The 21925-nt window shown below is 38.1% G+C and overlaps 5 protein-coding genes across 5 annotated transcripts; 2 read left to right on the top strand and 3 right to left on the bottom strand.

Moving 5' to 3' along the window:
• Window positions 1-2118: 2118 nt before the first annotated feature.
• Window positions 2119-5146, top strand: LOC103834433 (pentatricopeptide repeat-containing protein At3g24000, mitochondrial). The gene is made up of 2 exons (XM_009110501.3): window positions 2119-4657; window positions 4914-5146. Exon 1 carries the CDS (start codon window positions 2643-2645, stop codon window positions 4566-4568), a length of 1926 nt encoding a protein of 641 aa, XP_009108749.1. The 5' UTR covers window positions 2119-2642; the 3' UTR covers window positions 4569-4657; window positions 4914-5146.
• LOC103834434 (UDP-glucosyl transferase 73B2) lies at window positions 4707-6979 on the bottom strand. The gene is made up of 2 exons (XM_009110502.3): window positions 5495-6979; window positions 4707-5411 (listed from the first exon to the last, which is right to left on the bottom strand). The coding sequence occupies exons 1-2, from the start codon at window positions 6576-6578 to the stop codon at window positions 4954-4956; spliced, it is 1542 nt and encodes a 513-aa protein (XP_009108750.1). The 5' UTR covers window positions 6579-6979; the 3' UTR covers window positions 4707-4953.
• A 244-nt stretch (window positions 6980-7223) lies between these two features.
• LOC103834435 (UDP-glucosyl transferase 73B2) lies at window positions 7224-9006 on the bottom strand. The gene has a single exon (XM_009110503.3). The coding sequence runs from the start codon at window positions 8840-8842 to the stop codon at window positions 7391-7393; it is 1452 nt and encodes a 483-aa protein (XP_009108751.2). The 5' UTR covers window positions 8843-9006; the 3' UTR covers window positions 7224-7390.
• A 975-nt stretch (window positions 9007-9981) lies between these two features.
• LOC103834432 (UDP-glycosyltransferase 73B1) lies at window positions 9982-12152 on the bottom strand. Its single transcript, XM_009110500.3, has 2 exons — window positions 10924-12152; window positions 9982-10682 (listed from the first exon to the last, which is right to left on the bottom strand). The coding sequence occupies exons 1-2, from the start codon at window positions 11909-11911 to the stop codon at window positions 10198-10200; spliced, it is 1473 nt and encodes a 490-aa protein (XP_009108748.1). The 5' UTR covers window positions 11912-12152; the 3' UTR covers window positions 9982-10197.
• Window positions 12153-19168: 7016 nt separating this feature from the next.
• Window positions 19169-21665, top strand: LOC103834431 (elicitor-responsive protein 3). The gene is made up of 7 exons (XM_009110498.3): window positions 19169-19448; window positions 19553-19657; window positions 19749-19875; window positions 19966-20037; window positions 20529-20574; window positions 20674-20965; window positions 21357-21665. Exons 1-7 carry the CDS (start codon window positions 19403-19405, stop codon window positions 21392-21394), a joined length of 726 nt encoding a protein of 241 aa, XP_009108746.1. The 5' UTR covers window positions 19169-19402; the 3' UTR covers window positions 21395-21665.
• The last annotated feature ends 260 nt before the right edge of the window (window positions 21666-21925 follow it).

Here is a 21925-nt window from a genome sequence, read left to right as displayed (position 1 = left end):
TGAAAAATTACATTAAGATTTAAAGATATATCTTAAAATTTAAAATATAGATATTACGTAAATAGAAAATATAACAAATAGAAATATACAATTGAAAAAAAAATGGAAAACGTACATTAAGATTTAAACATCTATCTTAAAATGTAAAATAGAGATATTAAGAAAATAAAAAGTACAAGAAATGGAAATACATATACAGGAAAATAAATAATAAGTAAATAATGTAAATACATAATATATGAATTTTATATATATATATAATAAGTAAATACACAATTTTTTTAAAAAATGGAAAAAGTTCATTAAGCATTAAACATCTTAAAATGTAAAATATATAATATAAGTAAATACACAATTTAAAAAATAGAAAAAGTAAATTAAGATTTAAATATCTATTTTAAAATATAAAATATAAATATTACGTAAATAAAAAATATAAGAAATGGAAATAAACATTTAAAAAAATGGAAAAAGTACATTAAGATTTAAACATCTATCTTAAAATGTACATTTATCTTAAATGGTAGTAAATTATATAAAAATGGAAATACCACATTAAACAAAAAAATAATAAAAATGTATAGTTTTAGATCAAGAAAGTCCCTATAAAACTCATTATTCCATCAACATCAACCTCACACTATCAAGGAAAACTTCAAAGCACTCGAGCAAAAAAATGGTTCCACCATCAACTCTTGCCGTCCCAAAAACCTTTAATGACCTTGAAGGAGATTTTTTATAACAACGAACTTTTTGTTAGGTAGATTCATTGTTGGAAAACCCGCAACTTCCAAAAGCCAAACTTATTCATGGGAATTGAATTGCTTTTCATAGACTCAAAAGTATTCTTACAAATTTAAATTAATCTAATCCATAATTTTATTGTTAATATTCATACTAACTCTTTCATGATCAAACCACTACAGTTAATAACCATTCAAGCGTTTATCACGAAACACTTCTTTTCTCGCCGAATCAGGTAATAGTTCATGTTGGTTTAGTATTGTTTTTGGTTTATTAACCGGTTTAAGATGGTCTTACTGTAAATATAATTTAAGTTGGTTTAGCATATATTATGCTTAAAATAACTTAAATTAAATAATAGTAATATTATGCTTAAAATATAATTTTAGAGAGTTTTCAAATATAGTTTACAGAACATTATAGGTGATGAATTTAATTTATTAAATTCATTTATTACTTAAAACTAAGTTTTTTTAAAAACATACTGAGTTATAAATATCAATGATGGATTGGTGAGTATAACATGAAAACAAAAATATAAATATTTGATTTTCAAGATAAGAAATTCAGCTTTTATTCAGTTACTCAATATATAATATCTTAATTTTTTTAAAAAAAAATATACATAATTTATATATATATTAATCTTCCAAACTTAAACTATTATATTATATATGAATAATGTTTTTAAATAAAAATAATTTCTGATTTAAAAATAAAATAAAAACAACAAATGGTTATTTTCAAATAATGGATGTAATTTACATTATACTATCATTTAACAAGTATTAGATACGTTTTGATATATCATTATTTTCTATTTCCAGAAAACAATAAATTGTTAAACATCAATATCATCTAGGTTAAGTATACGAACAATACAAATTCAAACATCACAAAAAATATTTACATAAACATTATAATACAATAATTTAATCAAAAAATACAATTCACAAAAACAATATTCTAAAGAATAGTTATATACTTAATATCTGAAAAATCAAATATATTTTTGCCAAAATTGTACTTACCTGGCCAAGGAGATCGACCATCTTTTTACGGATCGATCGATTGTTGAGCATGTGGTCGATCCGAAAATACTCTGCAGTTTAATTAAATATCTAAGATATTTATTCCAACACTCAACAAATAGTTTTGCTAAATATGATAACTAGAAAGCCAACAAAATTACAAAAAAATATTTAAATAGTAAAAAATATGTTAATTTAACGTGCTAAAATTTAAAAATAAATTTTAATTATGACATGCATCTTAACATTTATATAAATATATATCATAACCTAAATATAAATAATTTAACAACTTAAATTAGAAAAAAAAATAAAAATCCCAGGCGTAGCTCGGGTTAATCCCTAGTATATGAGATAATTTTGATTTCAGCGTTTTAGTTAATTTAGAGTTAAGAAGTAAAAAAATTCACTTTTGGGGATTAAATATCAGATTTTTCATGTTTTCAAATAAAAAAAATAAATACTTTAAATATTCAGACAAAATGTGCGGATAGTTTTTTCAGATGATTCGATTTATAAATAATATTTTAAAAATATTTGATTATTTAAAACTAATTATAGTTAATATCTATAAGTTTATAAACTATATTATAGAAATTTGGATACTCATTCGATTTCGGTTCCAGTTTGATTTTGGATTTTTAATTTTAAAATATAGGATCGGTTCGGGTAATTTATAGGATACAAACCTAAACCAAACCTCGTTTTTTGGTTTAATCAGTTTTTTGGTTGATAAATGTGTCGAAGCCTAAACTAAACCAATAGGAAGACAAAACAACTCAGTATGTAATAACAAAGACCAAACACCACAATAAGTATCTAATAACAATATCTCCTAACAAGTTTGTTCTTTTAATTACATCAGGAATGCTCTCAACTTCCGTGAGTGTCACGTCTCGTCTCCTTTCTTTGAAAATTTATCGGGGTCTAGGTTCTATTCCGGCACCATTGTATTATGATTCCATAATCGAGCCTTTAGGGTTCCCATCCAATGATAATCTCCACAGGAGTAGTAATGGCGTTCGTGTCTTTGATCTCCTCGAAGGAAATGGTGCTACCGCTTTGAGATGTCTCTACAACATGCTGCTCAAGGAATGTACAGTCTCCAAGCGAGTTGATCAGGGAAAGACCGTGCACGCCCATGTTGCCAAGTCTCTGTTCCGATGTGAGGTTGTTATGAACAACACTCTCCTCAACATGTATGCTAAATGCGGAAGCTTGGAAGAGGCTCGCAAGGTGTTCGACGAAATGCCTCAAAGAGACTTTGTCACGTGGACCACTTTGATTTCTGGTTACTCACAGCATGGTCAACCCATTGATGCGCTCGTCTTGTTTATTCAGATGCTTAGAGATGGGTTTATTCCTAATGAGTTCACTCTGTCCAGCGTGGTTAAAGCTGCTGCTGCAGCTGAGCCTCGAGGTTGTTGCGGTCAGCAACTTCACGGGTTCTGTCTCAAGTGCGGGTATGATTTGAATGTTCACGTTGGTAGCTCTCTTCTTGACATGTACACTCGCTATGGTCTTATGGATGATGCGCAGCTGGTATTCGATGCGCTTGAGAGTAGGAATGATGTTTCTTGGAATGTTCTGATAGCTGGCCATGCGAGGAGGTGTGGTACAGAGAAGGCTCTTGAGATTTTTCAACGGATGCTTAGAGAAGGTTTCAGACCTTCCCATTTCTCGTACTCTAGCATCTTTGGTGCTTGTTCCAGTACAGGTTTCTTGGAGCAAGGGAAGTGGGTGCATGCTTATATGATTAAATCAGGTGAAAAGCTTGTGGCTTTCGCAGGAAACACTCTTATTGACATGTATGCGAAGTCAGGAAGCATCCATGACGCGAGAAAAATATTTGATAGATTGGCTAAGAGGGATATTGTGTCTTGGAACTCGCTGCTCACTGCTTATGCTCAACATGGATTTGGAAGAGAAGCAGTGTGCTTGTTTGAAGAAATGAGGAAGGCTGAGATTACTCCCAATGAGATATCTTTTCTCTCTGTGCTTACAGCTTGTAGCCATTCTGGTCTTCTAGATGAAGGGTGGCATTACTTTGAACTGATGAAGAGAGATGGGATAGTACCCAAGGCTTGGCACTATGTTACAATTGTTGATCTTCTTGGGCGTTCTGGTGATCTTGACAGGGCACTGAGATTTATCAGAGAGATGCCAATAGAACCCACTGCAGCCATCTGGAAAGCCCTGCTTAACGCTTGTAGGATGCACAAGAATGTGGAATTGGGAGCTTATGCAGCCGAGCATGTGTTTGAACTCGACCCTGATGACCCTGGTCCACATGTAATACTATACAACATCTACGCCTCAGGTGGCAGATGGAACGATGCTGCAAGAGTGAGAAAGAAGATGAAGGAAAGTGGAGTGAAGAAAGAACCTGCGTGCAGCTGGGTAGAGATTGAGAACGCAATCCACATGTTTGTAGCGAATGATGAACGCCATCCGCAGAGGGAGGAGATTAGTCGCAAGTGGGAGGAGATTTATGCAAAGATCAAGGATTTGGGATATGTGCCAGACACTAGCCATGTAGTTGTCCATGTGGATCAACAAGAGAGGGAAGTGAATTTACAGTATCACAGCGAGAAAACTGCGTTGGCGTTTGCGCTTTTAAACACCCCTCCTGGTTCAACCATACACATAAAGAAGAACATACGGGTTTGTGGAGATTGCCACTCAGCAATTAAGTTGGTTTCAAAGGTGGTTGAGAGAGAGATCATTGTGAGGGATACCAATAGGTTCCACCATTTTAGGGATGGTACTTGTTCTTGTGGGGATTATTGGTAGTGACATACTGACAACTGAAGAAGAATCAGTGCTGATGATGCCTTTTCTTCTCTTTGTCTGTGATTCTACCACATAGAAGATGCAGCCAGGTACCTCCTATTTATTATAAAAGACAATCGGTATCTGATATATAAAATCTATTGTAACAAAAGTGTACTCTTATTACCATAACAAAGACCAAAATGAATCGAACATGTGTCACCATTAGATGGAGCTTCTTACATGATAGTGGCTTCATCAAGAACTCAAGAAAAGACCCAACCTTAAAGATATTACAAAAAGTTTCTATACACAACTTCACATGATCTTCACTCACACTGACTCAAATTTGATGATTTTGCTTAGATTTCAGAAGTTTCAAACTCAAAGTCACGAGTTGATTGGATCATGAGCTAAACTCTTCAATGAAGCTGCTTAGGTCGTTAAAAGAAGACCCTCCTTCCTCCACGGCCGCTTTAGCCATCTCCGCAAGTTTCTTTGCCCGGCTACGCATCTCCTCAGCTTCTTCCCCAGCCAGTACCTCCTTCACCGCTTTCTCCACATTCTCTCTGCTAATGAAATCTCCCATAATCGCATGCTTGTTACTTCCCACGCTCACTCCAGTTCTGAGCACTTGCGTTACCAATATCTCGTTGTAGAACTGCTCAGCTCCAACCGGCCACGTCACCATCGGAAGCCCTGCAGCCACTCCTTCAAGAAGCGAGTTCCAGCCGCAATGGGTCACGAACACACCGGTTGCTTGGTGGTCAAGTATCAGAACCTGTGGAGCCCATCCTCGAATTATCATTCCTCTTCCTTTGACCCTCTCTTCAAACCCTTCTGGTAACCACTCTTCTTTGTCACCTGTTAATACAACTTTCAACACTTTAGTATATAACCTATCATGAACAAGCAATCAATACATGAGTTTTGTGTGTCATCTGTACCTGTGTTTTCACCATTTTTCCTCACAACCCAGATGAAACTTGTGTCAGAAGCTTCTAACCCTGCAGCTATCTCAATCAACTGCTCGTTCTTGATGTTAGCCACGCTCCCAAATGAAATGTAAACGACTGAATCTGGTTTCTTGGAGTCAAGCCACTTGAGGCATTCAGCTTCATCAATGCTTGCTTTCTTTCCTCTCTCAGCCTTCTCCTCAAATCCTCTGTTGTGAACCGAGAGCGGACCAATATGCCACGCTCTCTTTGCTACACTACTCTTGTAAAAATCAGCATAGTCAGGTTCGAGCTCGTAGAAGCTGTTCACAACAACACCTGAGCTCTTCGCTTCTGATTCTAAAACCTCGGTCATAAACTTCCCCATCTCGGTGTCTTCACCACGGTCTAAGATCTGTCCTTGAGTTATCACAATGTTCCCAGGGAGATCAGGGATCACAAATGGCTCGCTACTTGTAGCTACTCTCTTCTGTGGGTTATGCACTCTGATGCAATAACTAGCGCATAAAGAGAAGTAGCCAGTGCCGTGGAACACAAGTCTTGGCACATGGAACTTCTCAGCAGCTTCAGTAGCCCAGGGGAAGAACATGTCGGCGATAAGACAGTCTGGTCTCCTTGTCTCGAGGAGATTCTCAAGCTGGTCTTTGAAAAACCTGGTCGCCAAAAAGAATTTGGAGATCATGGCGCGTCTATCATCACTGTTGTTGGTTAAGGTGAAGAAGTCAGCGTTTTCGCATCCTTCTGGTAACCCGAGCTGGACGCAAGGAAAATCCAAAATCTGGATCTCGATTTGGAGACTCGGATTGAGGTTCTTGAATGTGTCGATGGGTTTCTGGAGGATCTTGGCGTTGAGAGGTGTTGTTAGAATAGTGGACTTGGCTCCTCTGCTGGAGAATAGCTTAGCCATGTCTAGAGTTGGTATCATGTGACCATGAGCCATGATAGGGAAGAACATAACATGGAGCTTATGAGAGTTACTAGTCATGTTTGACTTTGATTGAAAAGAAAATGATATGTTTCGAGAAATTTGAGAGAGATAAAGATTCTGAAGCTTGTAGAAGACTTGGTTATGCATCTCTCTATCTATATAACATGGAAGAAACGTTTTGGTTTAATGGACCTGACGTCTTTGCATACGTCACATGTTTTGGGTTTTGGAATCTAGGATCAGTTTTCAAGGTCCTGTGGAACCAAAATCTAATTTTAACTTGTAAATCAATTCAAAATCTACAATTATGCTAAATCTTTTGAGTAAAAAAATTAATTAATTGACTAATATAATGTATAACTAGAAATTATGCTGTCATTTTTGTTAAAACAGTCAATAGGAGCCTAGGAGGTTATATCTTAATAAAAGTTATATATATTCTAATAACATATATGTAATAAGTAATATTGATGCTATTTAGAGAGTATTATCTGTATTTTATTTTATTTTGTGAAACAGAGAGTATTATCTGTATATCTATATAATTAAAGGTTAACTATTCTTTTGACCAAAAAAAAAGGTTAACTATTCTTTCAGTTCCTTACATACAGAGAAAAGTCAAATCTCAGGTAAGCATGTGCATGCAACAAGACAAGATCATGTGTCACCACTCTTTCTCAAAACGCACCTCTCTCTAAACTCTTGTTTTTCTTTATGAAGCGTTGGTGAATATTTGACAAATGTAATTAAGACGTAATTTAAACATGTACCAGAATTTTTGGCGCCTCTTAGAATCAAACAGTTGGGAAAATTATTGACTGCCGCTTCTAGATACAAATTCATACTAGCTCGCTCAAGTGAAAATGAAAGATTGATTAACCTATATTCCTTGAACATTACATTAGTTTTGTCTTATTCCCAATATAAGAGTTGTGACCAAAACTCTATACGAAGAATCATCATGAGCTGAACTCTTTTATGAAGTTGTTTAAATCGTTAAAAGAAGACCCTCCTTCTTCCACGGCGGCTTTAGCCATCTCCGCCAATTCCTTTCCCCGGCTACGCCTCTCCTCCGCCTCTACCCCAACCAAGACCTCTCTCACCGCCTTCTCTACTTTCTCTCTACTAATGATATCATCTTCCATAGCTTTCACATGCTTCGTGGCTCCCACGCTCACTCCAGTTCTGAGAACTTGCGTAACCAACTTCTCGTTGTAGAATTGCTCTGCTCCAATAGGCCATGTCACCATCGGTAGCCCTGCAGCGACCCCTTCAAGAAGAGAGTTCCAACCGCAATGAGTCACGAACCCACCGGTTGCTTGGTGCTCAAGTATCAGTACTTGTGGTGCCCATCCTCTTATTATCATTCCTCTCTCTTTCACCCTCTCTTCAAACCCTTCTTCTAACCATTCGTCTTTGTCATCTGTGTTTTCCCTCACAACCCATATGAAACTTGTGCCAGAAGCTTCTAACCCTAGAGCGATCTCTCTCAGCTGCTTGTTCTTGAAGCAAGCAACACTCCCAAATGAAATGTAAACGACTGAATCTTGTTTCTTGGAGTCAAGCCATTTGAGGCATTCAGCTTCATCAATACTAGCTTTCTTTCCTCTCTCAGCCTTCTCTTCAAATCCTCTGTTTATAACAGAGAGCGGACCGATATGCCACGCTCTCTTAGCTACAAAACTCTTGTAAAAGTCTGCGTAATCAGGTTCAAGCTCGTAGAAGCTGTTCACAACAACACCTGAGCTCTTCAGCTCTGATTCTCTTACATCAATCATGAACTTCCCCATCTCGGACTCGTTGTCTCCGTCTATGATCTGTTCTTGAGTTATCACTATGTCACCAGGGAGCTCTGGAATCACAAAAGGCTCACAACTCAAAGCTACTTTGTTCTGTGGTTTATGCACTTTGATGCAGTAACCAGCGCATAAAGAGAAGTAGCCAGTGCCGTGAAACACAAGTCTTGGCACATGAGACTTCTCAGCAGCTTCAGTAGCCCATGGGAAGAACATGTCGGCGATAAGACAGTTTGGTCTTGTCTTCTTGAGGAGAACCTCGAGCTGATCTTTGAAAAAACTTGTGGAGATAAAGAATTTTAGGGCCATGTAGTTACCGTCCACATTGGTGTTTGAGGTGAAGAAATCGACGTTCTCGCATCCTTCTGGTAACCCTAGCTCCAGGCAAGGGAAATCGAAGATCTCGATGTCGATATCAAGATTGGGATTCAGGTTCTTGAATACTTCGATGGGTTTCTTGAGGATCTTGGAGTTGAGAGGTGTGGTGATGATAGTGGACTTGGCTCCTCTGCTAGAGAGCAGCTTAGCCATGTCAAGAGTTGGTATCATGTGGCCATAAGCCATGAAAGGGAAGAACATAACATGGAGCTTGTGTTGTGGATTACTACTACTCATGTTTCTCTTGCTTTGGTTGCAAAGAAAATTAGATTTACTATGAGAATTTTGAGAAATAAGTTAAGAGAAATAAAAGATTCTGAACCTCGTAGAAAAAAATAAAATTTCTTGACGTATTGAATGGTTGTAAGAGTCTTTGCTTGATGTATATATTTTTATCGTTACAGTTTTCTTAAATATATAATGTATAAAATCCACCATCCACACGTTAGTTTGGATTCTTGTGAGATCATTTTGGGTAATGGATTCTGACGTATATGCATACGTAACTTGTTTTGGTTTCATTGGTCCTTCTCCTCTGTCAACTTGCCACACTTGTCGGAATCTAGGATCAGTTTTCAAGATTTATGGAGCCAACTTTGTTTTTCTTTGTCGGCTGTACCAAAAATAAATAACTTGTAAACTCTCAAGATGACACTTATATTAGTGATTAATTTGACTGGTATACATTGAAATCGCCTAATCAAATACCATTTGACTAATCATTTAGAATTATCTTCCCGCCTAGCGTCTTTATCATCATAATAACATGGAGAAGTTTAATCTAATGATTCTAGAATACTTTTCTTGAAGCATTGGGTCTTTAGACTTCATATTAGAGAAAGCTAAGTTGATAAGTTCATAGCGCGTGGTTTGAGATTGAGACTGTCCACCAATAATGAAGACTTGTAAGAACACAACTTGCCATTCGCCTTATGGAGACTGGAGAAAAAAGATAAAATACTAACCTTATATTATTGATAATAAATAGACTTTATTGAAGTCACTTGTTGCATGCAAGAAAAGAAAGAAGCCATTATACGTTTCTAGAAGCCCTACATAAAAACTGCAGACTTCAAAGAATTATATCTGGAGATAATTTCATGCTAATAGAGTAAAGTTTTGTAACTAGTTAGGAAGTGATGTTGGAGTGTGCCAAATGTTAGTGGAATCCTTATGGTTCACGTTCTTCGCTTTAACCGAGCTAACAATATTAGAAGACGGAACTGATGAAGGGGTTTGTGTTTTGATGGCTCAAGAACTTAATTTCACGTTTCTTTACCTATAAAGTCGAATGATCTATACATATTAACTACTTAAATTTTGGGGGGGCAAAACGAATGTATTATCAATCGCTATGAATATTACAAACCAGGTCATTCATTCTAAATTTTACTGCACAGATACTAATATTCTTTTTCACACAACATAAGAGTCAAGAGAGTACTTTCAAACTAAGTAAAACATGTGTCATCGTAGAGTAAACAGCATAGTAGAACAACATACTAAATCGTTCTGATTCGAGAAAGTAACTCAAACCAACAACATCGTTATTGTGTGTCAATAACATTTGTTCCTTAACTTAGAAAAAAAGATCAACTTCTTTTTTCCTCTTCTTTTTGCAACCTAACCAACTTAAGCTCTTCCATCAACCTGTTCACTTCAATATCTGAAGATCCACCTTCTCTCACCGCATCTTTCGCCATATCCGCTAACTGCTTAGCCCGTTTCCTCATCTCTTCTCCAGCCATCACTTCCCTCACAGCTTTTTCCACTTTCTCTTTGGTAATGAAATCTCCATCAGGTTTCATCATCTTCTTTACTCCTACACTCACTCCTGTTTTCAACACTTGTGTTACCAACTTCTCGTTGTAGAACTGCTCTGCTCCAATGGGCCATGTCACCATTGGTAGCCCTGATGCTACACCTTCTAGAAGCGAGTTCCATCCGCAATGTGTCAAAAATCCTCCAACTGCTTGATGGTCTAGTATTACCACTTGTGGCGCCCAGCCACGGATTATCAATCCTCTTCCTTTCATCTTCTCTTCGAATCCCTCAGGTAACCACTCTTCCTTATCACCTATTCACAACACAACACATAAAAACAGTGTTCTAAAAACCGGTCTAGGCGGTAAATCAGTCCTAAGTGAAACGATTTTCTAGACCAAATATTTTAAAATAAATCTGTCTAGGTCCGCTTAGCGATTTCTTGAATATTGGTATAGACTCTTTACAAATGAATCCCAAATCATTTTTTTACTTTAAATAAAACAGAAGGCAATGTTGCAAATAATGGCTAGAAAGATATGTTTGATGAGTACCTTGGCTGCCACTTTTGTTAACCACCCATATAAAATCATGTCCTGACATTTCCAAGCCAGTTGCAATCTCAACGAGCTGCTCGTTGTTGAAGCTCAACATGGTTCCAAATGACAAGTAAATCACTGATTCACGTCTCTTGGAATCAAGCCATTTCAAACATTCATGCTCATCGATGCTAGCCTTTTTGCCCCTCTCTGCTTTCTCCTTGAACTCTCTGTTCCCTAAGGAAAGCGGACCGATACTCCAAGCCCTTTTAGCTACAGAACTCTTGTAAAAATCGGAGTAAGCAGGTTCAAGCTCGTGGAAGCTGTTCACCAACACACCAAAGCTGCTTCTCTCTGAATCTCTCAGTTCCTTCATAAACTTCCCCATCACAGACTCTTCTTCTTTCTCTATGACCTGTTCCTCTGTGATCACAATATCTCCAGGGAGTTCAGGAATCACAAAAGGCTCAGAACTCGAAGCAACGTTCTTGTAAGGCTTGTGGAGCCTTAAGCAATGAGAAGCACATAAAGAGAAGTAGCCTGTGCCGTGGAACACAAGTCTTGGTACACCGAACTTCTCAGCGAGTTTAGTCGCCCAAGGGAGGAACATATTGGCGACAAGACAGTCTGGTTTCACTGTCTGAAGGAGCTGCTCTAACTGCTCTTTGAAATATTCCATTGAAAGTAGAAACTTGCGGTTCAAGTCACCTGTGTTAAGGTCAGGATTAGAGAAGAAGAAATCAGTGTTCTCGCATCCTTGGGGCAAACCTAGCTCTGTGCAAGGGAAATGGAGGATGTGGATGGTGATGTCTTCGAGTCCAGGGTTGTCCTGGTTGAATGATTTGATGGGGTTTTCGAGGATCTTGGCGTTGAGAGGTGTGGTTAGAATAGTGGATTTGGCTCCTTTGGTGGAGAAGAGCTTGGCCATGTCAAGAGTTGGTATCATGTGGCCATGAGCCATGTAAGGGAAGAGGAAGATATGGAGCTTTGTGGCTTCGCCCATGATTTGGCTGCGGAGAAAACAAGATGTGGATTTTGCAGAGACGAGGAGAAACGTTTCTATTAATTTTTGTTTGAACTTTGGATGTTCAAGGTAGGATCGAGAGATATGAATGTGTATATAAAAATACTAATTAATATGTGGAAACACCATCTTTTTAGGGCCATTAAGTTATAATCTTGACTTTGACTCTATTGAATTTTCAGAATAGTTGTACGAAACAATCAATACAAAGACTTTTCTGTCAAAATATATTTGACGAAATGGGATAAGCTTGGGGGGTTTAAAGTTAAACTATCGTCATGGCATTCGTCAGTTTTCTTCTAGAAGTTTTCTTCCAGAAGAAACATATTCAATCTCTTTAGCCCATGTAAATGTGATTCTACTTGTCTCAAGATGGAACTCACCGCAATTTTAAGTACACATCTGGACCGAGAGGTGATATTTAATAAATTTAGCTTCCTGGGCTTTTCCTTGATTAGCTTTAACCTTCCTGGGCCAAAACCGAAACCCTACGGTTTAGTAATCTCTCTCCGATTGACAATTATCTCCGGTACGACTCTTTTTAATGAATGTAATTCCGGTACGATTTCATCGGTCCAGGCTTTTAGTTTCATCAATCTTTTGGTTTGTTTCCTTGACATTACTGAAAAATTAAACCTCATGCCCGGCGAATACTACAAACAAGAATCGCAAGAACCCAACAAAGAAGAAAATATCATCTCAAATTAATCTGTTTGTATGGACATGCAAAATGGATATCTAATTTCTAATGCTAGTAACTAGATCGGTTTAGCAGATATGCCCCATAAATTAGTTAGTTGGATTTCGGCCCGCCGGATACTAATACTAGACTATCCTAAAAAGGACAAAGAGGAGGACTCCTACGTTTGGGACAACAATACGCAGCTCTACATCCATCACATGTTGCCGTTACAGGCAGTGGGAAACACTCGGAACGTAGGGGCTTCGTATTTCTCTTTATGCATCTCTTTCAAGTGTTCAAACATACATACATATATGAAAATGATATATATATGTATATATAATTATTTATGGATTCCAAAATTGATTATTTTCATATATGAAAATGATATATATATATATATATATATATATATATAATTATTTATGGATTCTGAAATTAATTATTAGTATTTTTTATTGTTTGGATAATTATACTATTATAATATATAAAAATTTTACATAGATGATTGTATAGTCGACAACTGTACATGTCTATGAGAATCATGTACGGCTACACCACACCAAAATATCATGTAACTCTTTTCGTAATATGTATAATATACACTTTATGGAATTTTAACCTCAAACTTCTCGATGTACAAAGTGAGCAATCCTCTTTTTTCCTAGCTAATTGACTAAAGATTACTTAACTATCCACGAGGATACATACATTCGTAAATTTTACTATAAACATCCTGAATTAAAAAATTTGATGATTTCAACAAGTAAATTCTCAGCTTTTTTTAATCTTATGTTGTGTCAGTACAGAACATGTTTTGATGAATATATAATTATATTGTGAGTTTGAATATTTATACATTATCTACAGTTAGCTAGAAAAGAAGAAAAAAAAGGATTGCTCACTTTTTCTTGGTATAACTTTTTTTGTCTAAATGTAGCAAATCTTTGAAATGCTTGTAACTTATGAATAAGAGCATCATTAGCGGTTTATTTTTTAAACTTAATTTCTAAAGATTATTATAATAGTTTATTCAATGTAAACTAATAATTAGTTTAAAGTCTCTAAACTCTTTGAACTCATGGAAAAGTCTCTTCCTTCAAAGACGTCTCTCATTATTTCTCCATTCTCTGTCATGTTATTCATTTTTTATTCTTTTTAAAAGAGAGAGACTCCAAGTGTTCCACGGGTGCTGTAAACCCATTTCAACAAAGAAGTGTGAAAGACAAGAGAATGACTTGAATAATAACTTGTTATTTACTTCGTATCACGTTACATCATATATATACTTCACGATCCTAAGATCTTCTCATATCTACTTGGACTTATCTATAACAATATGTCCTTATCTCTTATATAGATTCGGATCTAGAACCCTCTAGATCCTAACACTCCCCCTCAAGTTGGAGCATGTAAATCGCACACGCCAAACTTGGACAACAAGTAACTAAATGCAGAACTTCCCAACGCCTTTGTTAATATATCAGCCAGTTGCTCAGTCGTCCTCACATGTCTCGTAGCAATGAGCTTAGCTTTAACCCCATCTCTTACACTATGGCAGTCCTTTTCAACATGTTTAGTACGCTCATGGAACACTGGGTTTGCTGCAATGTAAATGGCTGACTTGCTGTCACAGAACAGGTCCATAGGTGCATTGTGCTGAACTCCAAGGTCTGCTAACAGCCTCTTCAACCACTGAAGTTCCTTCAAGGCGTCTGACATAACCCTATACTCTGCCTCTGCCGACGAATGCGACACCGTGTCCTGCTTCTTCGTCTTCCAGGCTATCGGTGAGGTTCCCAACATCACCATATATGCAGATAGAGATCTTCTAGTTCGCGGACATAAGGCCCAATCGGAGTCACAGTATGCTCGTATATGCAAGTCACAATCTGCTTTCAACATTATACCCTGACCCGGAGAACCTTTAAGATATCTTATAACTCTCATTGCTGCGTCCCAATGTGCTTCTCTTGGCGCATGCATAACCTGAGAAAGAACATGAACTGAATAACACAGGTCTGGTCTAGTGATTGTCAAGTAGACCAGACGTCCAACCACTCTCCGAAACTGCGCTGGATTCTTACACAACGGACTCTTATTTCTCAGAAGTTGGTGATTCACTTCCATTGGTGTGGCCACCGGCTTGCTCCCCAACAGACCAGCTTCATTTATAATATCCAATGCATATTTTCTTTGAGATAGATACATTCCCAAAGGTCCTCTTGCAATCTCTATGCCAAGAAAGTACTTTGCCTTACCAAGATCCTTCATGTGAAAAATCTCACTCAACCTCTTCTTGAACTTCTTGATCAGTTCAAGATCATTCCCTGCCACAATTAAGTCATCCACATAGACCAGAACTCTTATACTCTTCTCTCCCTTCACGTAATAGAACAATGAATAATCCTCATAAGACTGCACAAATCCAAGCCTCTCAAGCGCCTTTGATAACTTATCAAACCAACACCTTGGCGCCTGTTTTAACCCGTACAAGGACTTTCGCAGCTTACAAACCTTGTTAGGATCATCTGACTGAAATCCCGGTGGCAATCTCATGTACACTTCTTCTTCCAAGTCTCCGTGCAAGAACGCGTTGTGAACATCCATTTGGTGCACCTCCCAGTTCTTTGCTGCAGCAACTTCCAGCAGTGTGCGCACGGTATCCATCTTTGCAACAGGCGCAAAGGTCTCTTCATAATCTTCTCCTTCCGTTTGCTGATTGCCACAACAAACCAGTCTCGCTTTGTATCTTTCTATTGTTCCATCCGCATTGTACTTAATAGTGAACACCCATTTGCATCCTATAGCTTTCTTTCCTGCAGGAAGGTCAACCACATCCCATGTCCTGCTAAGCTCAAGCGCAGTTACTTCTCCTTTCACTGCTTTGTTCCATCTCTTATCTCCAAACGCTTCTTTGTAATTTTTCGGTACCACACCTGCACTGACCGCTGCAAGAAACGCTTGGTGGTGGTCTGAGAAGAAATCATCAGTCACATAATCTGTGATAGGATACACGGATTGTTTCTTACCTGACCATTTCGTAGAGGCCTCTGACTGCACACCGGTGACGGTGTTATGTTTATCGGGACACACTTGAGCATTATATGTAACGTAGTCGCGCAGCTTGACTGATGGGATCGATCTCCTATGTCCACGACCCAAGAGTTCTTCACTCTCCCCCTGATTACTCTGTTTCGCAACTTCACTGCCTACCGTTTCTGCAGTCTTCTCAGTAACCTCAGACACAATAGGCTCACTGCCCAGCGCTATCTGGTCAGTAACTTCAGAACTTCTCTCCATGTCACCTATCCCCTCGCCCTGCTCTTCCTCATCGTAATGTTCACGCCCCACCTGAGGCACCACTGGTGTTGCAGGCGTTTCTCTCTTCTCAGCATAAGGATACACTTCCTCATCGAACACCACATCTCTTGAGACAAAGAACTCATCCCTGTCTAGATCATACAACTTCCAACCCTTCTTTGCATAAGGATATCCCACAAACACACACCTCGCACTGCGTACTCCAAACTTATCCTTATCTCTCCTTGATTTGTGCGCAAAGCACAAGCACCCAAATATTTTAATATCATCATACGAAGGAGGTTTTCCGTACAAACATTCATATGGTGTTTTACCTTTGAGCAACTTTGTTGGCGTTCTATTTATAAGATGAGCTGCCGTCAACACACTCTCTCCCCAAAACTTTACAGGAAGATTAGCATGAAACAAGATCGATCTTGCCACATTCAAAATGTGACGATGCTTTCTCTCCACACGTCCATTTTGCTGGGGTGTCGCCACGCATGAAGTCTGATGCACGATCCCGACCTCTGTGAAAAACTTAGACAGGCACATGAACTCACTCCCATTATCACTTCTCACGATCTTAACTGTCTTGCCAAACTGACGAGTTGCAAGAGCAATGAAGTTCGGGAGAACTGTTTTGACTTCGCTTTTCTCTAGCAGGAGATGAATCCAAACAGCTCTGGAGAAGTCATCCACAATCGTAAGAAAGTAGACTGCTCCACACAAAGATGGTACTCTATAAGGACCCCAAAGGTCTACATGAATCAACTCAAATGATGAAGAACTTTTATTAAGACTTTCAGAAAACATTTCTCTGGTTTGTTTGGATTGAAAGCAAATGTCGCAGCCACCAAACTTATTCAAAACATCTTTAACACTAGAAACAAAAGGTAAAAAACTCAAAACACCATAAGCAGGATGTCCCAGACGACGATGCCACACAGCCTGATCCTCTGAAGCTTTAACTCTGTGTCCTCTCGCGACTGTGACATCCCGATAAACATAAACCCCATTTTTGACTTCACCGGCTCCAATCAGAGTCCTCGTAAAACGGTCCTGCAAAATACACAATGTATCTGTAAATACGGCTAAACAACCTGTCTGTCTAAGCAACTTCGCCACAGACAACAGAGTACAATTCAAATTTGGGACAAAAAGAACATTCTCCAAAGTCAGTTTCACCGACAACCGCAAACTACCACTCTTGGTCGCCATCACATGACTCCCATCAGCGAAGCTCACAGGACAGGGTATAATACTTCGGACATTGCTCAATAAGAACACATCCCCTGTCATGTGATGCGATGCCCCAGTGTCAATGATAACTTCACCAGTTTGTACCGTACCGTTTAACCTGTCTGGAATAGGTGCTGGCTTCTGGCTTTCAAGCAACGAGGCGAGAGATGCCCACTGCTCTGCACTCAGCTGCGTCACTTGTGATCCTTGATTACCAGACGAAGACGCACTTGGTGTTTGCACTGCATTAGCTCTCGACGAGTTCATTCTTCCTCGTCCTCTGCCTCTGCCACCTCTTCCATTCGCCTGATTCCTCTCAGTAAACCACTCCGGAAAGCCTATAATTTGCCAACACTCCTTCTTCTCGTGTCCGGTGCGACCACAATTCCCGCAGATGATAGAGTTACGACCTCTGGCCACACCTTCGTCTCCTTCTCTCTGCATTGTCTTTGCTACGAACCCCACTGGAGCCTCCTTAGTTTCAAGACGCGCTCCCCCAAGTCTCTTCTCTTCTCGAACCACTCTTTGATATGTCGAGTTAAGATCAGGGAGCACCTCCAAACCAATAATGTTAGCACAGACATTGCTAAACCTTGCTTCATCTAGGCCCATAAGAAATTGATGAACCTTCTCTTCTTCATATTCCTTGACATACACGTCAGCCGCTTCACACTTACACTTAGGAATCGACTTGCAACTCAACAGCTCCTCCCACTTTTGAGATAGTCTTCCAAAATAGTCCATAACACTGGATCCATCTTGTTTACATGAAGCCAACTCCGCCTTGAGCTGATGTACACGTACAGCGCTCCCCACCGAGAAGCGTTTCTTCAGCTCCGACCACATCATGCACGCATCGGGAGAGAAAGGAACCGTTGATCGCAACACCGGAGAGATCGAAGCCCTGATCCACCCCACGATCATGGAGTTCACTGTCCTCCACATCTCAGCTTCCACCGGCTTCTCCGTTTCATCTGGAATCTTCAAGCTTCCATTGACAAACCCTATTTTTCGCTTGGCACGCAAGGCGTTCTCGAGCTCTAACGCCCACTCAGCATAGTTCTCCCCTGTGAGCACCACTGGAGAGATCGACGTCGCAGGATTGTCCGCAGGCGCGAGATAATACGGGGACATTCTTCCTTCATGATCAGTACTTGATGAACTCACTAGATCTTTTCCATTCATATCTTCTTCTCTCGTCAAATACCAACAAAGAAATTTACGTTAATTTTCTTGTGGCTCTGATACCATGAAAGACAAGAGAATGACTTGAATAATAACTTGTTATTTACTTCGTATCACGTTACATCATATATATACTTCACGATCCTAAGATCTTCTCATATCTACTTGGACTTATCTATAACAATATGTCCTTATCTCTTATATAGATTCGGATCTAGAACCCTCTAGATCCTAACAAAGTGCCAATTCAACATGAGAAACGAAGATTCTTTGAAATGTTTGTGATGTTGAATAAAACCATTTCAACAAAGAAGTGATGTTTCCAATTGGCGGCTTCTTTGTAAATATAAATATATTTGGCTGACTTGTTCCACGATACAATAGTTTTATAGGTTAGTTTATAGATTAACCTAAAAAGAGTTGTACGATTATCTGTTAAACCTTTGAAATAGTATCTATCGTACGTCTTCATGATTGATTGGTCTACAAAGACTGCATTTATTAATCTTGTTGCCAATTAAAACTCGAATTGATGTAATTCCATTTTGATGGATTGGGATGTTTTTTTTTTCTTAGGTCGGTCTTATCTTATTATACTCTCCAAATATCGTCGTCTCTTTTGTTGGAATCCTAATCTTAGATAACTCAAACATTTGAATTTGAATAAGTATTTCAAATAATAAAACCTAAGTAATTAACTCTTCTGTAAATGATGTTTATCAAATAAGTTCAATGTAATGAAATAATACATTGTTAAAATAATAGATAAATGGAAATCTTTCCTAAAATAGAAGTCTAATAAGAGGAAATAACATTAAAATGTAAGAAAGAGGAAATAACATTTAAGAAACGCGTATACCTCAAGGCTCAAGCCATGTAAAGTCAAAAAGTAACTGCCGCAACTTCTGCGAAATCCGAAGTTTGATTATTCGTATATTTAAAGACGGACCATCTCTTGATTAAGCTTCATCCTTACATTTTTTTCAATCTCTTGTTCTTCTTTCAACCCCTAATCTCTCTGTATTTCTTAAGCAAATCTAGTTTCTTCCATCCAGTTCATGTCGATGATGGCGGGTATTCAAGGCCAGGTTCTCGAGGTCACTGGTTCGTACCCCTCTGTTCCTCGATTTTCTGTTCTTTTTTTTTTTTTCATGATTCTCTAACTCAATGTTCACTGAGGTTTGCGTATGTGATTTTCTTGGTTTCAGTTGTTGGATGCCAGAAACTAAAAGATACGGAATGGTTTTCGAGGCAAGATCCATACGTTGTACTCGAGTATAGCAGCACAAGGCACCGTACCAGAACTTGCACAGGTTAACTATTAGCCCTCTTTAATGCTTACAAGGGTTTGAAAAGCTTACTCGTCTATAAATATCTGATGCGTTTCTTTATTTATTTTTTCAGATGGTGGAAAGAACGCAGTGTTCCAAGAGAAGTTTATGTTCACTTTGCTTGAAGGTCTTAGGGATCTTAAGGTAGTTGTCTGGAATAGCAATACACTCTCCACTGATGACTTCATTGGGAATGCTACGTATGTGATTTTTCATGTGTGCTTTTAAGTTCCTGATTCGGATCTGGAACTGAGTCTTTTGTTTTCTCTATGTGTGTTTGTTGTGATTAGGATTAAATTGCAGAAGGCTCTTTCTGAAGGATATGACGACTGTACCTGGACTCTGCAGGGTAAAAATGGGAGGTAAGTGTGGTAACAACATTGATTTCATTAGTTTTTGGTTCTTTTTGCATTGAGTATTTTATCATGTTTTGTAATCAATACTTGCATGGTGCATGTTTGTTCTATATGATCTCGGTGTTAGAGCAGTCTGTGTTGGACTTGCCAATTATCAATAGAACCTTTCATGTGGTGTTCCTCGTAATACTCGTGGGCCCTATGCTTTCTGCTTAAGTGAAACTTTTAGCTCTTGTCGTTTCTTTTGTTGACATGGAAGCATGGTCTTGTTCACTTGTAAGAGTGGTTATGTGTAGTTTCCTGTCATCTTTGGTGTTAATTGTAATACAAGCTGTTATTGCACTTCGTTGTTAATTTTGAGTTATTACCTTTCGTTACTGGTATAATGTGAAAACACTCATAGTCCTGTTCCTACACATAAGAAGCATATACTCATAAATAGATTGGTTAACTTGATTATAAATCTTCTGAAAATGCGTCACATTTATGTCTTGCAGATATGCAGGAGAAGTAAGACTCATACTGCATTATGCAGCCGCAAAGGTAACATAAATGCTCAATTAGCAACGTTAAGTTACAGGTTCGATCGTTTATTGACAAAGAATAAACGGCTGAAACATACACTTCGTTCCTTGAATGCAGAAACAAAATTATGGTTCTGCGCAATTAGCACCACATTATGCGCCTCAAGTACCTCACTACTCAGCACCATACTCTGGACCATCTCTGTACCCACAAGTACAATACTCTCAGCCACAATCAGCTTACCCACCAGCTTCAGCTTATCCTCCTCAGCCATCTGCTTACCCTCCTCCTCCCTCAGCCTCCTCTTACCCTCCCGCTCCTTCGGCTTATCCTCCTGGTCCTTCAGCTTACCCTCCTCCTCCTCCATCCTCAACTTACCCTCCTCAACAATCACCATATTATCCACAAGGTATATACAAACGTTCTTGCTTTTGTGTTTAGATGCTGCCTGTCATAGTATGTTCATTTTCCAAATTAAACAACAACTTTTATCTTTTCAACTGTAAGCATAAACATGGCCGGTCTTGAGATTTTAGGGGTTATGCACAATTTAGAAGATTTTAAATGTTAACAATTTGGGGCTCCATGTTTCTGTATATTAACTCTTAAAATTTTAGGAACTTTAGACTAGTGTTTAACGGTCTGAACCTAAGGAGAAAGTTCTGTGTGCTTTTACGTTTTCAATATGCATATATTAATATTTATGTGATTATGTGAAATGGGGTGTGTTTCTTGTATCATTTTCATGGAAGATCTCTAACAATTGTCATTGGTGGTTGGCATATTTTCTTGTTTTCAAGGTCCCTATCCAGGACAATACCCACCTCCTCCGTACTGAAGCCCCGGCGTTTAGAGTCGACTGAATTTTTTTTATGATGTATAGATGATCCTAGTGATGCTATTTGTACTTTCTAGAGTTTGATTTTTTAATTTTTCTTTCTTTGTATCTTCTCTGTGATGTTGTTGTTGACCTTTGCAAAATATAGCGTATCCGTTAGTTATTTTGCCATGGCCAGTGAAACTCATTGAGAAGATTTGAATATTTTTCATATTATTAAGCGAGCTTGCAGATTTTCTTGCTAAATAATTTAATTATTACCTTGAAACCTCTTCTTTTGTTTTGTATTGTGTTGCGTGGTTCCATCGTTTATATTCTGTCTATGTGGTCAATATCTTTTTTTTTCTTAAAACAATGTGGTCAATATCACATTTCTAAGTTTATATCACAAAAATAGCACTCAAAAACTAAAATGACCAAAATAGCATTATATCTTTTGAAAAATTTAAATTTTTTTATTTTTCAAAATTTAAAATCTTATCCCCAAAACCTCATTTCTCAACTCTAAAACCTAAAACCTAAACTTTAAAC

The sequence above is a fragment of the Brassica rapa genome, chromosome A08, assembly GCF_000309985.2.
Source record: "Brassica rapa cultivar Chiifu-401-42 chromosome A08, CAAS_Brap_v3.01, whole genome shotgun sequence".
In the NCBI taxonomy this organism is placed as follows: domain Eukaryota; kingdom Viridiplantae; phylum Streptophyta; class Magnoliopsida; order Brassicales; family Brassicaceae; genus Brassica; species Brassica rapa.
Note: the sequence above shows the minus strand (reverse complement) of the source record. Positions and strands in the feature narration are given on the sequence as shown.

What these genes read in the sequence shown, in the direction of transcription:
- LOC103834432 (XM_009110500.3), bottom strand. Translation starts at nt 11,911, where the DNA reads ATGGGCGAAGCCACAAAGCTCCATATCTTCCTCTTCCCTTACATGGCT. An exon ending in TAACAAAAGTGGCAGCCAAG is followed by an intron (nt 10,683 to 10,923) that starts GTACTCATCAAA and finishes TGTTGTGAATAG; the next exon opens with GTGATAAGGAAGAGTGGTTA.
- LOC103834431 (XM_009110498.3), top strand. Translation starts at nt 19,403, where the DNA reads ATGTCGATGATGGCGGGTATTCAAGGCCAGGTTCTCGAGGTCACTG. An exon ending in GACTTCATTGGGAATGCTAC is followed by an intron (nt 19,876 to 19,965) that starts GTATGTGATTTT and finishes TGTTGTGATTAG; the next exon opens with GATTAAATTGCAGAAGGCTC. An exon ending in TGCATTATGCAGCCGCAAAG is followed by an intron (nt 20,575 to 20,673) that starts GTAACATAAATG and finishes CCTTGAATGCAG; the next exon opens with AAACAAAATTATGGTTCTGC.
- LOC103834433 (XM_009110501.3), top strand. Translation starts at nt 2,643, where the DNA reads ATGCTCTCAACTTCCGTGAGTGTCACGTCTCGTCTCCTTTCTTTGAAA.
- LOC103834434 (XM_009110502.3), bottom strand. Translation starts at nt 6,578, where the DNA reads ATGCATAACCAAGTCTTCTACAAGCTTCAGAATCTTTATCTCTCTCAA. An exon ending in GAAAAATGGTGAAAACACAG is followed by an intron (nt 5,412 to 5,494) that starts GTACAGATGACA and finishes TTGTATTAACAG; the next exon opens with GTGACAAAGAAGAGTGGTTA.
- LOC103834435 (XM_009110503.3), bottom strand. Translation starts at nt 8,842, where the DNA reads ATGAGTAGTAGTAATCCACAACACAAGCTCCATGTTATGTTCTTCCCT.